This window comes from Furipterus horrens, unplaced genomic scaffold (genome assembly GCF_987537825.1).
Source record: "Furipterus horrens unplaced genomic scaffold, mFurHor1.1.pri manual_scaffold_4, whole genome shotgun sequence".
Classification (NCBI taxonomy): Eukaryota; Metazoa; Chordata; class Mammalia; order Chiroptera; family Furipteridae; genus Furipterus; species Furipterus horrens.
Genome location: NW_028327174.1, coordinates 19,307,368 through 19,321,725, shown reverse-complemented (window position 1 = coordinate 19,321,725; position 14,358 = coordinate 19,307,368). Strand labels below are relative to the sequence as shown.

The 14,358-nt window shown below is 36.2% G+C and overlaps 1 protein-coding gene across 1 annotated transcript in view; it reads left to right on the top strand.

Annotated features, from left to right (window-relative positions):
- The first annotated feature begins 358 nt into the window (after nucleotides 1–358).
- NEDD1 (NEDD1 gamma-tubulin ring complex targeting factor) overlaps nucleotides 359–14,358 on the top strand; it is a 30,369-nt gene continuing 16,369 nt past the window's right edge. The window contains exons 1-5 of the mRNA XM_090272663.1: nucleotides 359–450; nucleotides 1,120–1,263; nucleotides 2,094–2,188; nucleotides 6,206–6,322; nucleotides 9,648–9,788. Coding sequence (XP_090128789.1) covers nucleotides 1,128–1,263; nucleotides 2,094–2,188; nucleotides 6,206–6,322; nucleotides 9,648–9,788 — 489 coding nt within the window. The 5' untranslated portion in view covers nucleotides 359–450; nucleotides 1,120–1,127. The remainder of the gene's footprint in view (nucleotides 451–1,119; nucleotides 1,264–2,093; nucleotides 2,189–6,205; nucleotides 6,323–9,647; nucleotides 9,789–14,358) is intronic.

Below are 14,358 nucleotides of genomic sequence, written 5' to 3'. Positions count from 1 at the left end.
TAACTTGACCTTTGAAATAGGGTATACTGGACATAAGTGTGATGTTTTCTTGATGACTTGGGACCCTGTCTGTGACATCACTAATGCTGTCCTGTGCTCTTGAACTGTCCACACCAGGAAGCCTTGGAGAACATATTTCTAGGTCCCCTTCTTTCCCCCTCTTCCTTTTTTTTTTTTAACCTATCATGCAGTCCTATTTGCTGCTCTTTTAAAGTGTCTGCCTAGAGCGGCTTTCTTGCTTTCTGTCTCCTACATTGCTTTAATTTGTGAAATCACTTTGTTGTGTTTGAACTAGATCCTGTGAATAAATAAGAAAGAGTGAGGACACTGGAGACCAAGAATTGGTATAGGGGCTAGTGACATGTCTTTTGGTTGTATTTGCTGATTTTGGAATTATTTGGAAAGACTGGAGTGTGTGGATTTGGACCTGCAGGAGTGCTACAATTTATGGTACGTTTGTTAAAAGATGAGGAGCTTATCTATCCAACACTTATTTGTGAGTACCCTACTGTGTGCCAGGAATGTTTCCAGACTGGGAGTAAATGAGACAAAATGCCTGTCCTGGGGATCTGTATTTTGATCAGGTGTGTGGGGGAAGACATTATGAGTAAAGTCAGAAGGAGGCAGCACCATGAAAGAAGTGAAATAAGATAATGGGGTACAGGGCAGCTGGCATGGGGCTGCTTTAGTCATGCTGACCAGAGAAGGCCTTTCTGAGGAGGAGACAGTTGAGCTGAGACTGGAGTGATGTGAAGGCGATGACCGTGGGAAGTCTGGGGAAAGAACGTTCCAGGCAAATGGAGGGCCCAGAGGCAAGAAAGAAGGCCTGTGGGTCTAGTGGCTCCGGGGAAGAGAGTTGCCCCGGGCTCGGGCGTGTAAGTCGTGCGGAGAAGGCTGGGTTTCATAATTGCTGTGAAGAGCCATGGAGGGGTCCGCTAAGAGCATGATCTGTTCACATTTAAGAAAGGTCAGTCCAGCTACTTTGAGGTGAGCACCAGCCTGAGGACAAGTGGACAGCAGTGCCACTTGTTTTGGGTTAGGTGCTTCATTTGAACTTCTTTAAAACTTTTTTTTGCCTATCTTTGTTTTTAAAAATATATTGTTTTAAACTATTTATAGGTGCAGTCATGCAGGAAAACCTCAGATTTGCTTCATCGGGAGATGATGTTAAAATATGGGATGCTTCATCCATGACATTGGTGGATAAGTTCAACCCACACACATCACCACATGGAATCAGCTCAATGTGTTGGAGCAGCAACAGTATCCTTTTAAAAAAAAACCCCAAACCATTTTTTGTTAGGTCTAACAACTATTGGAACTTTCGCATGCAACCCATAACGAGAAATATATTTTGCATAGCTATGAAAGATAAAAAGAAACAGGAATTTACTAAACAGTGTATCATATGAATACACACTGATTTCTCTTTATTTCATTCTTAAAAATTTAGTTGCAGCCCACTACATTGAAAAACACTGCTATTAACATATATGCATATATATTAATTATTAGATCCAGACCACAAACTTAGTTTTATCTAAAATTTGTCATTAAATACAATGAAATAAGGTAGGTAATGGTGGGAAAAATTCTGAAAGGTTTTGGAATGACTTTTTGCACCTACACTTCAGTGTTTGTGGATTTGGTCTAGAAATCAATGATAGAACTCAAAAGACAGAGCAGAGGTTGGGTTAGGAGACTAAGGTCGATATTTGCTTCCTAGCTTAAATGGGTACCAAGCACTGTGTTAATAATAGCTATCTTGAATAGTGTTTATAGATGAAAAGGCTGATTAATATATGATGATGATACTTTTATTATGCTTTCATTCTTGAAGGATAAAATTAGACCTTCTGGCCTACTCTTTGAAAATGGAATATTATTTCACATGGGTTAAGTAGCTTTCAAGGGATAGCAAAGCCAGAAAAGATAATTCTTCCCTGTGGTGGTAGTAAAGAGAATATAAACGGTGTCCAGTTACTTTTCTTCTTAGGTTAGTGTGCTTGCTTTTATCATCACAATTCTTATATCAATAGTCCAGTGCTAGAGATGCTCATGGATTGTTTTATGCTCCATAACTCTTCATTTAGATAACTTCCTAGTGACCGCATCTTCCAGTGGCGACAAAATTGTTGTTTCAAGTTGCAAATGTAAACCTGTTCCACTTTTAGAGCTTGGTGAAGGGGTAAGTGATTTTGAAAAAAAACAAACTTAAAATCCTAGTTCTGTTCAGGTGGTAACTGCTTATTTATTGTAGTGCTTGCAACTAAATATAAACTTGTTTAAAAGCATTATTCATAAGCTGAAAATAATACTACAACTGTTATTATCAGTCACATAGGTACTGAAACATCTTTAATTAAGTACTGGATCCTAGGGGAGCAATCAAGGACTCAGATTTTGTCAGTGAGGCACTTGCTTTCTCCATTTTTCTTTGTGGGAGGCTCCCTGGTCTTGCTGTCTTTTTTAGGACCAAGTCCCACGTAAGTCACTAGGTTGAATTGACCATAAAGCTTTGATGATGCAGCTCTGCCCTCACTGACGCCGGACTGAGGTCTATCAGCTCAAGACCTCTGTCTGACCAAAGCGTCCTGCTTTTGCTTCTGACCCCCTGGGACCGAAGGGTCTGCCTGAGCCTCCCCGTGCTCCCCTGGAAAAGGATGGCTCTGCCAGGATGAGCGCTGGTCCCAGAGCATTTACATGGAGCTCTCGTTGCATGTTTTTTTCTGTCTTTTGTTTTTTAAGTTAGTCCCTCTGATACAAGATATTGCTGGCTACCTCGTTTCCAGTCTATTGGAAGCTATTTCCAAGCTATTTCTTTTTTAAATGAAATATGACCTAAATAAAAGGTACAAGTTGGTAGCTTGTTGTTTGTTTTTTTAAGTTTCAGATTTTCCTAGCAGACTCTAAAACGTTATGAATAGTCCTAATTTTCCGCACCGCAATAGGGAGGAACCCAATTAGAAAGAACACAGCAGGACAGTGGCATATAAGCTCATCTAATTTAAAAAGGACTTTTGATTTCTAAATTTCCTAACCGTGTCAGGTGGGATTGACCCAAGCTTCCCATCCAGCCCATATATGTTGGAGGCTGGGACAGAAATGGAGTTTCAGGCCCTCTGCCTATTGAAACTCAGTTTACTAAAATTGAGGCGGAGAGCCTTCCTGGTTGATACAAGTCAAAATGCACGTACTTCAAGAGCAGGCAAAACATCTTAGTCGTTATCCTTGTATCTTCAAAGCTTGTCAGAGGTGGATGATAAACATTTGTTTTATTAAATATCAACATCAAAATAATTTTGATTTCCACCTGTACCACAATATATATTATGCTGTTTTTATGCCCTATGCCTTAGAACCAGTTTGGCACCATTTTGTTTTCATTATTAAAATATGAAAATAGTAGATGATAATCACAAATGTGACTCAGTTCTAAATATTTTGTGAATATTCCACAACAATTGCTGTAGTTCTCTTTCCCACAGTTAAGAAATCACATGAGAATGCATGTGGATAAAGTGAGGGCATTATAGTAATAATTTGAATCGTCTTTACTCATAAAAATGTTTTGCAAACATTGGTTCATTAGCCTTTATTAGTAATTTCTTGTTGCATTAAGTGTTTTGAAACCTTTGCTTTGTAGGATCTAAGTCCTTTCACTCATGTGCAATTTGAGATATTAGACCTTTTCCTAGATGGGAAAATATGATTTCACTTAAATATTTTTTGAGTAGAACTTTTAAGTTTACTTATTTTCTTTGATTTTGTATTTTACTTTTTAAGGTAGGCAGATTGGTATCAACATTATAATGGATATGATAGGTTACTATATAACCTAGAAAGTTGACCAGCTGTTATTTTTAGATTTTAAAAACTGTACCCATTGCTTATGTCTTGGGGTACAGGATTCCTATAATAACCACTCGATTTCATTTAAAAAAAAAAATCAGGTTAAGCCAGCTATAAATATAGCTTTGTTCTGAGCCCTTCAGAATACCTTGGTCTGTTTTTGACAATTAGAATCCTAACATATGCACCTTTGATGGACATAACTCTTGTCTATTTTCTTTGCAGGTTATATTTATAGCTCTTAGCAAAATTTTCTGAGTTGCACTGATAATCTGATTGTAAGTCTTATTAGTCTGTTTAGACCAAAGTCAGTTCCTGGAGTGGTGCCTACAAGAGAATTATACTTACTGTACTGAAACATTGATGTAATATGTTCTTTATATTTTTATATGTGTTAGTAATTTTGATTCTTGATCAAAAATCAAGAGCTGTAAGAAACCTTGGCAGTGGATAGCCATCAGCATCCTTTTGAGATTCCAGGGCTGTCTTGAGTAGAGGATGTTTTTGAGATGCGTGGACTCTCAAGGCAGGAACAGTAGATCTAGTCCTCATCTCTCATGCCTCAGGTGAAGAAACAGGCTCAGAAAGGCGAAATGACTTGCTTAAACCTACATAGCTTGCCTTTTACTTTTGAGTAAGTCACAAATATGTTCCCTTCGGAATTCATTTGTCTTTTCCCATAGCATCCAACTGGAGGTAAGAACATCAACGTAACTATAATAGTGTACCTGAAGGTTAAATAGGAAAAACTTGCAATATTGTGTTCTAGCAGATGGGCACCAGCAGGTGATGACATTCGTAGATAATTGTGAGAAAAACTTGGTAGCCTCTGTGTTTTTAGCTATTCATGTTATAAATATTTTACCAAGCATGCATATGGTCTTTGCTCTAATAAAAGTGACATTCTGGTGGACAATAGACAATAAACTTGTAAAAAGAATACAGTAGTCCCTCACTTATCGCAAGTATTACGTTCTAGATGCCCCCGCGAAGTAGGAACCTTACATTTATTCTACTTGTAAACCTGCGTAACTTTAACAACATACGTATATAGTACCTCAAAATCCCACGATATAGCAAAAAATCCGCAATAAATAAATATTTTTAAAAATCCCTTGATAAGTGAACCGCGATATAAAGAGGGACTACTGTATCCAGATAGTGATAAGTTGTTATGTAGAGAATTAAAATAAGATATTGGGGTAGCAAGTTACATTAGGTGGCCAAGGGGGATCTCTGGAAGAGGTGGCGGTTAAGGTGTTGTGTGCTGACCAGAAGAAGCCCTGTAGCCAAGGTTCAGGGAGCTTAGCTTTCTAGGCAAGAAAGAGTAGCTGTGATAGAACCCTGGAGGCAAATACAGAGTCGTGGTGTTTATGGATTGTGAGAAGATCATTGTGGCTGGAGAATTGGTGGTTGAGGAGGAAAGTGGTGAGAGGTGAGGCAGGGAGGGGCCAGGTGAATAGGGCTTTGGTAGCCAGGTTAATGAGTCTGGAATTTATGCTAGGGTTGATTAGAAGCCATTGTAGACTTGATGGGAGAGACAAGATCAGATTTACATTTTTAAAGGCCACCCTACTTACGGAGAACAGAATGTAGAGAAGTAGGAGGGGAAGCAGGACATCTGGTTAGGAGGCTGCACTGGGGTTCCACAGGGTTGGGATTAGGATGCTAGTAGTGGAGACAGATAAAGGGGGGGCCCCATGTGAGATTTATTGTTATGTTGGAGCTTAGAGAATTTATGGTAGATTGGGGGAGGGAGAATGATCTTACCTTGAGAAACTGGATGGATGTGTCTTTACAGACATGGGGAAGACCGTAAAGTCAAGTTCTGATGACTCGATGTTTGAGAATTGGGTTTCTTAGGGGAGAATGGCCATGAGACTTTGGGCAAGTGCCTTGTTCTCTTTATAAAACTTTCTCCATCTGTGAAATGAGTGAATTACGCATCCTTTAAAGTCTCCTCTACCTTCAGTGTTTTCTGAGCTGTGGGTTGATTGTACTTCAAGGTATCCTGTGGAAGTGCAAGAACAGGCTTATTAGGGGAAGATATTAATGGCAAGTAAGTCCTGATGGGAGGCCAGGACTTGCTACTATTTCCTAAGCTTCCTCTGTCACCTCTGTGGTATGGAAGAGAACATGGGCCTGGCTGATTTTCTTGAAGCCTTTTTGAACTCCTACAAGCTGTTGGATCCATGTGGAAGATCATTAGAGGTGAATCTTCCGTATAAATATTAGCATGTTTATGGCATTTAATTCAACAAATATTCATCAAGTGCTTACCAAGTATCGAATAAGACTTGAAAGTACTATCTGGGCTCTATTAAATTAAGGTAACTTTTTTTTCCTTTAATAGCAAAAACAGACATGTGTCAGTTTAAATTCCACATCTATGTATTTGGTAAGCGGAGGCCTGAATAATACTGTTAACATTTGGGATTTAAAGTCAAAAAGAGTCCATCGATCTCTTAAGGTAAGGAACCTGGCTGTTTTTGTTTTTTGTTTTTTGTTTTAAATCCTTACAAAAATGGTATATCTCACAATGTGTTTAGTTACCAAACATTTCTTTTCATATTGAGCTTTTTATAATGAAAATAAGATGCTTCAGAAGTGAAGTGAGATTTGTTAGGGAAAATAAAGATGCTGTTTAGCCAAAAACTTCATGTGGATGTATTTTTGTCTGTTTTTCCCTCCATGTGTGTCACTAAGGCATAATACTGGTGTTTCAGGCATTTTATTTTTTCGTTTAGTTGTAGTCTTATTTAAGTGAACCACTTCTCACTTTCTGAAGGATGCTTTGTTGTCATCAGAGATCTTCTTTTAAGGCCCTTTGGAAAAAGTGTGGTGTTGGGATGACAGTAGTCCAGTCTATCTGGTCGTTAGAGTTGGGGGATCAGCTTTTTCTTTCGTCTACTTGGCTACTCCTGTTTGTATTATTTTTGTGTGTGTTTTCATCTTGATAATGAGGTATTTTCTAAAATAATTTACTATTTAGTTATTTAGTTAACTTTTTGCAGTTTCAGAAAATAAAAATATTCTTAACATATTTGACATAATGATTTTTTTTGGAATTCTGCTTTTCACTTATTTTAATATTTGGAAGTTCATCTTAAAGTATTTTTAATTTTTTGTTTTTTAAAAAAGTTAATATGAACATTTAAAAATATATTTTATGTATTTGTACACACATATACACACAGACGTAGTCATCATCTGACCTCAGTGATGAACAACTCGTGGCCAATATGTTGTATCTGTGCCCCATCTGTGCTCTTATCCTCAAACAGCAGACAGCATTATCATTTTGTTATATATCTTAATGTTTTTGAATTAATTCTCACTAGAGGAATGGTAAATAGAATGGTTTTGTCTTAGCTAAGGTGATGTGTAATCCTGTAATTACTATTTAAAATATTACTGTTGAAAGTTTATTTTAGGTGTTAGCTAAACTTTGAAGAGTCTTATGTGAGATCGAAAGGTTGTCAATAACGAGAATAGTTCATTTTTGTGTTCTTTCATATTCTAGCCACTGCGCTTAACATATATTTATTCTATTTATCTCAACAACTCTGCGAAGCAGGTCGTACTATTCCTGTGTACAGATGGAGAAATGCAGGCTCAGAAGTGTTAAAGAACTTGTCTAATATCTAACAACTAGTAATGGCAAAGATGAGATGCAAATTCTAATAGTCATTGTTTAATCTTTTAAATTATGAAATAATTGAATTAAAGCTGTTTAGAGGGATATCCTTGCTATGAACAGGGAACATTTTACACAATTGAGGAGAGTTTAGAAGTCCATGGCCAGTTTTGTCACATATTGTCACACAGTATAGGAGCCTCACTTACCCCATCTCTCCTTACTGTGTGGCAAAATTTCACCCATTTTTTTCATCCTCACCTTTCCCAATTACTCCAGATGGTTTTTGCTCTTCTCATTGTTTGAAACTCTCATAGAGCTTTATTCCTTCATTCATTCTATTAACAAGTATTTGACTGACTAATTGTGATCGTGGCTAATTAATCTTTCACCTCTGAATCCCTGCTCTGCGGTGCTCTTTTTGTAACAACACAACTTCTGGCGCCTGGTAGGTGCTTGGTAAATGGTTACTGAATAACTTACTTTCTACGGTGGAAATAAGAAAGACACCAGTCTGTTTATAAAGTCATAGAGATTGTATTGGACCTCATGTTCTGAATTTCCCAAATGGGAATGATGCACTAAAGAACTATTCTTCTTTTTCTTATAATATTTTTCCTCCCTCAAGATAACAGTTGTTTCTTTGATTTGGAAAAGTAATAAAATGTAAAGACGTCTCTAAACATTCTTGGAGGACCATTTGAAAAAGTTGTATCATAATGGTTGTTAAATATAATAATTGTAGTGAAATATTATAGTACTATTCTTGGTATTACATTAATTATTAGCTACAAAGATTAGTTTGTTTATATTATTAAGGTATGACACCAAACTGTTAAAAAATATACTCATAATCCTAACCACTTTCTACGTTCCTGCTAGGTATCTCTGATTTGAGGTTGGAAAACATAGTCCTTTTGAACTCATTTTGTTTAAGACCAAACAATTTTATTTCCTCCAAGTGGATTCCCCTTTGTATCTGGGAGACAACTGAATATAGAGGAAGGCAAATAAGCTTTCGAGTTTGTCCTGGAATTGAATCCTGGCTCTTTTACTTAGCAGTTGTGTAAGCTTGCACAGGCTTCTTAATCTTTCTCTGCCTCATTTAGTTAACTCATCTGTGAAATAGGAAAACTGACATTGTCTCCAAGATTGTTCTAAGGATTAATAATAATATATAAAGCTCTCGGCAAATGGAAGCAGCTGCTATCATCTCTCAAACACCTTGCTCATTCTGGTTTTGGGGCTTTTGTTTTTTGCTCTCTTCCATTTTGCAGTGTCTGGTTTCTTTCTTTAAAAAAATGTTTTATTGATTGTGCTGTTACAGTTGTCCCAGTTTTTCCCCTTTTGCCCCTTACCACCTAGCACCCCTCGTTGCCCTCAGGCAGTCCCCTGACCTTTGTTCATGGCCCTGGGTCATGCATATAAGTTCTTTGGCCGCTCCATTTTTTGTACTGCACTTTACACCCCCATGGCTATTCTGTAACTACCTATTTGTACTTCTTAACCCCCTCACCTCTTCACCCATTCCCCCACACCCCCTCCCATCTGGCCACCATCAAAACACTCTTCTTATCCATGATTCTGTCTCTGGTTTCTTTCCTCCTTCCCGAATTTAGATCTTATCCTTTCTTCAAGGTTGAACTTCCATAAAGCTTCTTCTGTGAACTCAGTTCACAGTGATGCCTCTTTCTCTTTCCTCTTGACACTTTCCCTCTACCACTCACTTAGCTGTTTGTTCTGCCATTTTTGTGTTAATTTAAATGTCCTAGCTTCCTCAGTTGAACAGTCGTACTCTCCTGGGCAGGAACTCTCCTAATAGTCAGCTTGCAATCAGTGTTACTCGTCAGTGGAAGTATATTCTTTAAGGTAGACATACTGCCATTTAGAAAATTGCCTTTCCTTTCTGTATGTTGTTTCAGAGTGCGTGATCATTATTATGCTTATGAAAAATAAACCTGTTTCCTGAGAAGACTTGGTGTTGATCAGATAGTTTCCCGCTTTTTTGAGTAATATTTTTAGGTTATTTGAGGAAAATGTTAAAGCAAATATTAGATTGACAAATAGATAATATTTATAAATCATGAAATTTACAAAAACATGAAAATGTGCCTTTTGAAGGTTTGTGGCACTGCATTTACTTTCATTTTTCTTTCAGGACCATAAAGATGAAGTAACTTGTGTAACATATAATTGGAATGATTGCTACATTGCTTCTGGATCTCTCAGTGGTGAAATTATTTTGCACAGTGTAACCACTAATATATCTACTACTCCTTTTGGTCATGGTAGTAACCAGGTACAGTATGGGTTTATTCAAAATATAGTTGAGCCATGACCAGTATGGCTCAGTTGGCTGGAGGTTGTTCCATAGACCAAGAGGTTGTGGGTTGGATTCCTGGTCAGAGCACATACGTAGGTTGCAGGTTCAGCCCTGGTTGGGACACATGTGAGAGGCATCTAGTCGATGTTTCTCTCTCACATTGATGTTTCTTTCCCCCTCTCCCTCCTTCCCCTCTCTGAAATCAATGAGCATGTCTAGGGTAAGGATAAAAAAATAAAAATAAAGTCGGTAAGATAGATTTTTGAACTCATAAAACAATGAGTTCAAAGTTTTTAAAATTCAGTATTTAAAATTTATATTCAGCTTTCTTGAAAAACTTACAGCTAGCTATTTTTTAATGATAGCGTATAAAAAAAGCTAATTCATAGTAGATTGAGTATGCTTACTTGATTGAGTTCATATAGGCCATTGAATATAACATGCTTCTAGATGATAACTATATATAACAAAATACACATAGTGTTAATAAGTTAAGCCCAAAACATGGATATTAATCTGTCTATGATGTTACAATTATAGGAGTGTTGCATAGCTCAAACTGTGGTAGCACAAGACGGATACTTATGCTCATAAATACTCAGTTTGGTGGACATGGCAATAATTGAATATGTTTGGGCACAGGGTAAATGGAGTTTTGTTTTTTGTTTCTTTAAGTATATGATAGTTAATGTATCAAAGTTTATTCATGTATTTCAGGTTAATACAGAAGGATGTGGGGAAACTTCTTATAAAGGAAAACTAGCCACATTTAAAAAAAATAAAATTTAATCTATAAAAGTCTTAAAAGAATACATTTAGTTTCTCAAGAAATCTTAATTTTTGGTTAACTTTCCATGAAATTCTCCAGAGAAATTTCCAATGAGATGCAAGTTCTTTTAATCCTATTTTCTAATGATAATCACTTTTCTTAATTATTTTAGATAAAAGATGGGAGCACCTCACTTTTGAAAAGCAATTTAAAAAATTTATTTATTTGTTCATTGTTTTGTTTATTTATTTATTTTTAGCGAGAGGGGAAAGGAGAAAGAGAGGGAAAGAAACATCACTGTGTGGTTGCCTCTCACTCGTGCCCCCAGCTGGGGACCTGACGTGCAACCGAGTCATGTGCCCTGAATGGGAATTGAACCAGCGACACTTGACTCGCAGGCTGATGCTCAATCCACTGCGCCACAGCAGCCAGGGCTTGAAAAGCAAATTTTTTAATCATTATTTGAGTATTATATATTTAGTGTTTAAGGAAATTTTAATGGATATTAAAAATGTGTAGAAAAATGTGTTTTCTCACGTTTCATATGTATTGGGGAATAAAAGATATACATATAAATGGGAATATGGGTGATTGATATAAAACAATCTTATGGTGTTTCAAAACAGTGAGAGAATATTATCTGATTGGGAATAAACTAGGGGAAATTAAAGAAGGGAGGATTTCAGCTGGATGTAAGGCTTAATTGATTGCTTTATTTTTACTACAATATAAACTGGTCTAGCCAATTACTTGATTCTAACTTGAATTAGAGTTAACTCTTTACATGTCCACACTTTTTGGAACCACATATTGTTTCCTTTGTCCTCAGCCATTGTCCAGCTTCGTGCCTGACATGGAAAAGATCTTCAGTAAATATGTGAATGAATGAACACATTTAGCGATAACTGATTTTAACAAGCTAATATAGAACTTTGGTAGAGGGATATTTTATGTGGAGTAAATCACATGGGTTTTATATATGGCCAATGTGAAAAAAGATTGGAAAGGTATACCTGAACATAGTGTTGATATGTGAGACTTTGAATGCTGGACCGTTAAAAATATTTTTAAGATTTCTCAAAATTAATTTAAGATTTCAGATATATTAAATATTTATTTTTTTAATTTAAATAATGTTCACAAAAGTTTCAAGCCTGTCCAATACACTGGTAATCAGCTCAATTGCTATGTTGATCAGTTTTACTATAGATAGAATCTGTGTTATTAACAAGAATAGTGTAGGTAGGGCACATCTAATGAGTAAATTAAAAATTTTCTGTTTTTGTTTATATGAGCATTCAATTTGAAATCTTTAAAAATTATCAAATTGATTTCTTAGCAAAAATGAGAAAAACAATGAAGTGTCACTGAGTCTGCATTACACTGAATTTCATATTGTAAATGAGATCACCTAATGTATTTAGAATCTCATTTGAAGTGTATGGATGGAATTGAAGCTGTTAGTTTTATGTGGACCACAGTGTGTTCCTGCAGAGCTGCCGGCGCTGACAGACTGCTTAGATTGTAATTGCATGACGCTATTTGGGAAGTTCAGCAGCTTAGGCTCACAGATAGGTTAACCTGTGTTGCCTTTTCAAACTAGCCATATTTGAAGCAGTTAAAAAGTGGATCCATTGTACCGATTCCTTAGATTTAAAAAATATCTCCCAAAATGTTAACCAGTTTTTCTCTAGGTGGTGGGATTATGGATGGGTTTTTTTGTGGATTTTTTTTTTTTTTTTTTAACTCTTCCAAATATTTATAAGTAGCGATGAGCAAACTATCACCCATAGGCTGGCTTCATTTTTGTAAATAAAGTTTTATCAAAACACAGCCACACTCATTTATGTGTTGTTTATAACTGCTTTTGCAGTACAATTGTAAAGTATTTACTACCTGTTCCTTTAAGAAAAAGTTTGCCAACCCCTGATCATAGTGAGTGATGTATTTTTTTATATTTAGAAACAACTTCTCTCTACCACACACACATTCTTACATAATGTATTGTAAGAAAAAAGAGCATCACTGTTTAAAAAGCTTTTCATAAGCTTTTGGCAATATTTTTTCTTAGAAATAGCTTGCATATGGAACAAGATAAAGGCTTAATAAGTGCTGCTGATAATAAAATTAATACTTTAAATAGAATTTAGTAGATAAGTACTGTCTCTTAATGATATTGTGAGAAGAGATGTTGATTTAATGGATGAAGAAAGTTCAGAAATGAGTACCTGTTACCAAAGAGATAAAGGGGAGGTGTTTAAAGGAATCAGTATGGGTATTTAAGGATCTTTTAAAAAGTAGGTGTAAAACATGATTGAACGGGTACATAAACAACAAGGAATGTGAGAGCCATGAACTTGTGAGAATAGTTGGGATCTGTGTGGAAATGCTACTTGCTCCGCAAAGTAACCTTTGCAGGCAAACAGGTGTTCTCTGTTTTGTAGATGAAAACATTGAGGCTTGGGGGAAGTAATTTACCCATATCATACGGAGTTTGGTTGAGCCTCCACTTGAACCCAAGTTTATCTGAGAGGAAGATTTATGGTTACCTTTAATCATTTTTTGTTTGTTTTCTTAATGCGTTGCCATAGAAGCCCACAGAATTTGAAACAATATATGGAATTTAGGTTTTGACTTATGAAGAAATGTGTTAACTATTAATAAAGTTTTATTATATAAAAGCAGTAAGCTCCCTATTTGTTGCTATATATAGGCAGATTCTGTATGATAATATTTTAAGGTTATTTTAGCAAATTGCTGCTGTGGCTAAGAGGTTGAACTTTATGAACTTTTAAGAATCTATGAAGTCGCCCTAGCTGGTGTGTCCCAGTGCATTGAGCGCTAGCCTGTGATCCAAAGGGTTGCCGGTTTGATTCCCAGCCAGGGCACAGGCCTGGGTTGTGGGCCAGGTCCCCAGTTGGGGGCGCGCTAGAGGCAACCACACATTGATGTTTCTCTCCCTCTCTTTCTCCCTCCTTTCCCCTCTCTCTAAAAACCAATAAATAAAATTTTAAAAAGAAGAGCATCTATAAGGTCTGATTTTGTGTGTGTGTGTTGTATTTTGTTTTGGGGGCTTTTATTAAGTTCTCCCTGTGCATTTAATTCAAATTTAGATTATATGAAGGACCATAACTATATGGACTCTTTAAAATATTAATGTTTTGCCTTGTGTTTTGATAGGTTTATATATGACTATAAGCATTATAATTCACTAAAAGCTCTGTGTCTTTTATAGTTAAGGTCCATGTAGTTTATTTTTTTTTGAATATCGATAGTGGAAGGATTTGTCTATTCAGATGGATATACTTTTCCTCCGCAAAGATGGAAAATATATACCAACATTTTCTCTTTGTACTTTAGCCGTATGTAAATGAGTCAAATTTAATAGGTGACCGTAGTAATTATCTTACCTATGTGTCTGGTAACAAATATTCCTTTTGGTTCCTTAAATAGATTTTGTTTTATGTTATTCTTAAATATTTTTCATTTTGGAGGGTTAATATATATTATTTTGAAACATTTTAGGAGTGAGTAGAATATGGTTTTTAATATCTAAAAGCCAGTGCTTTAAAAAATCCTTTGGAGTATAAAAGATTAAACTAGATGGAGCAAACAAAAACTCTCAGTTTTAACTTTTGTTCTGTGATAGTTCTATCTGGGATGAAATGTGATGAAATGTGAAGCTTATAGCTGCCTCCTAGAACCTGATGCGTTGCTTGACTCGGGACTTAACTTTTTGAAGGTGTCTTACAACCAGTTTCGCACTCTTGTGGGTTG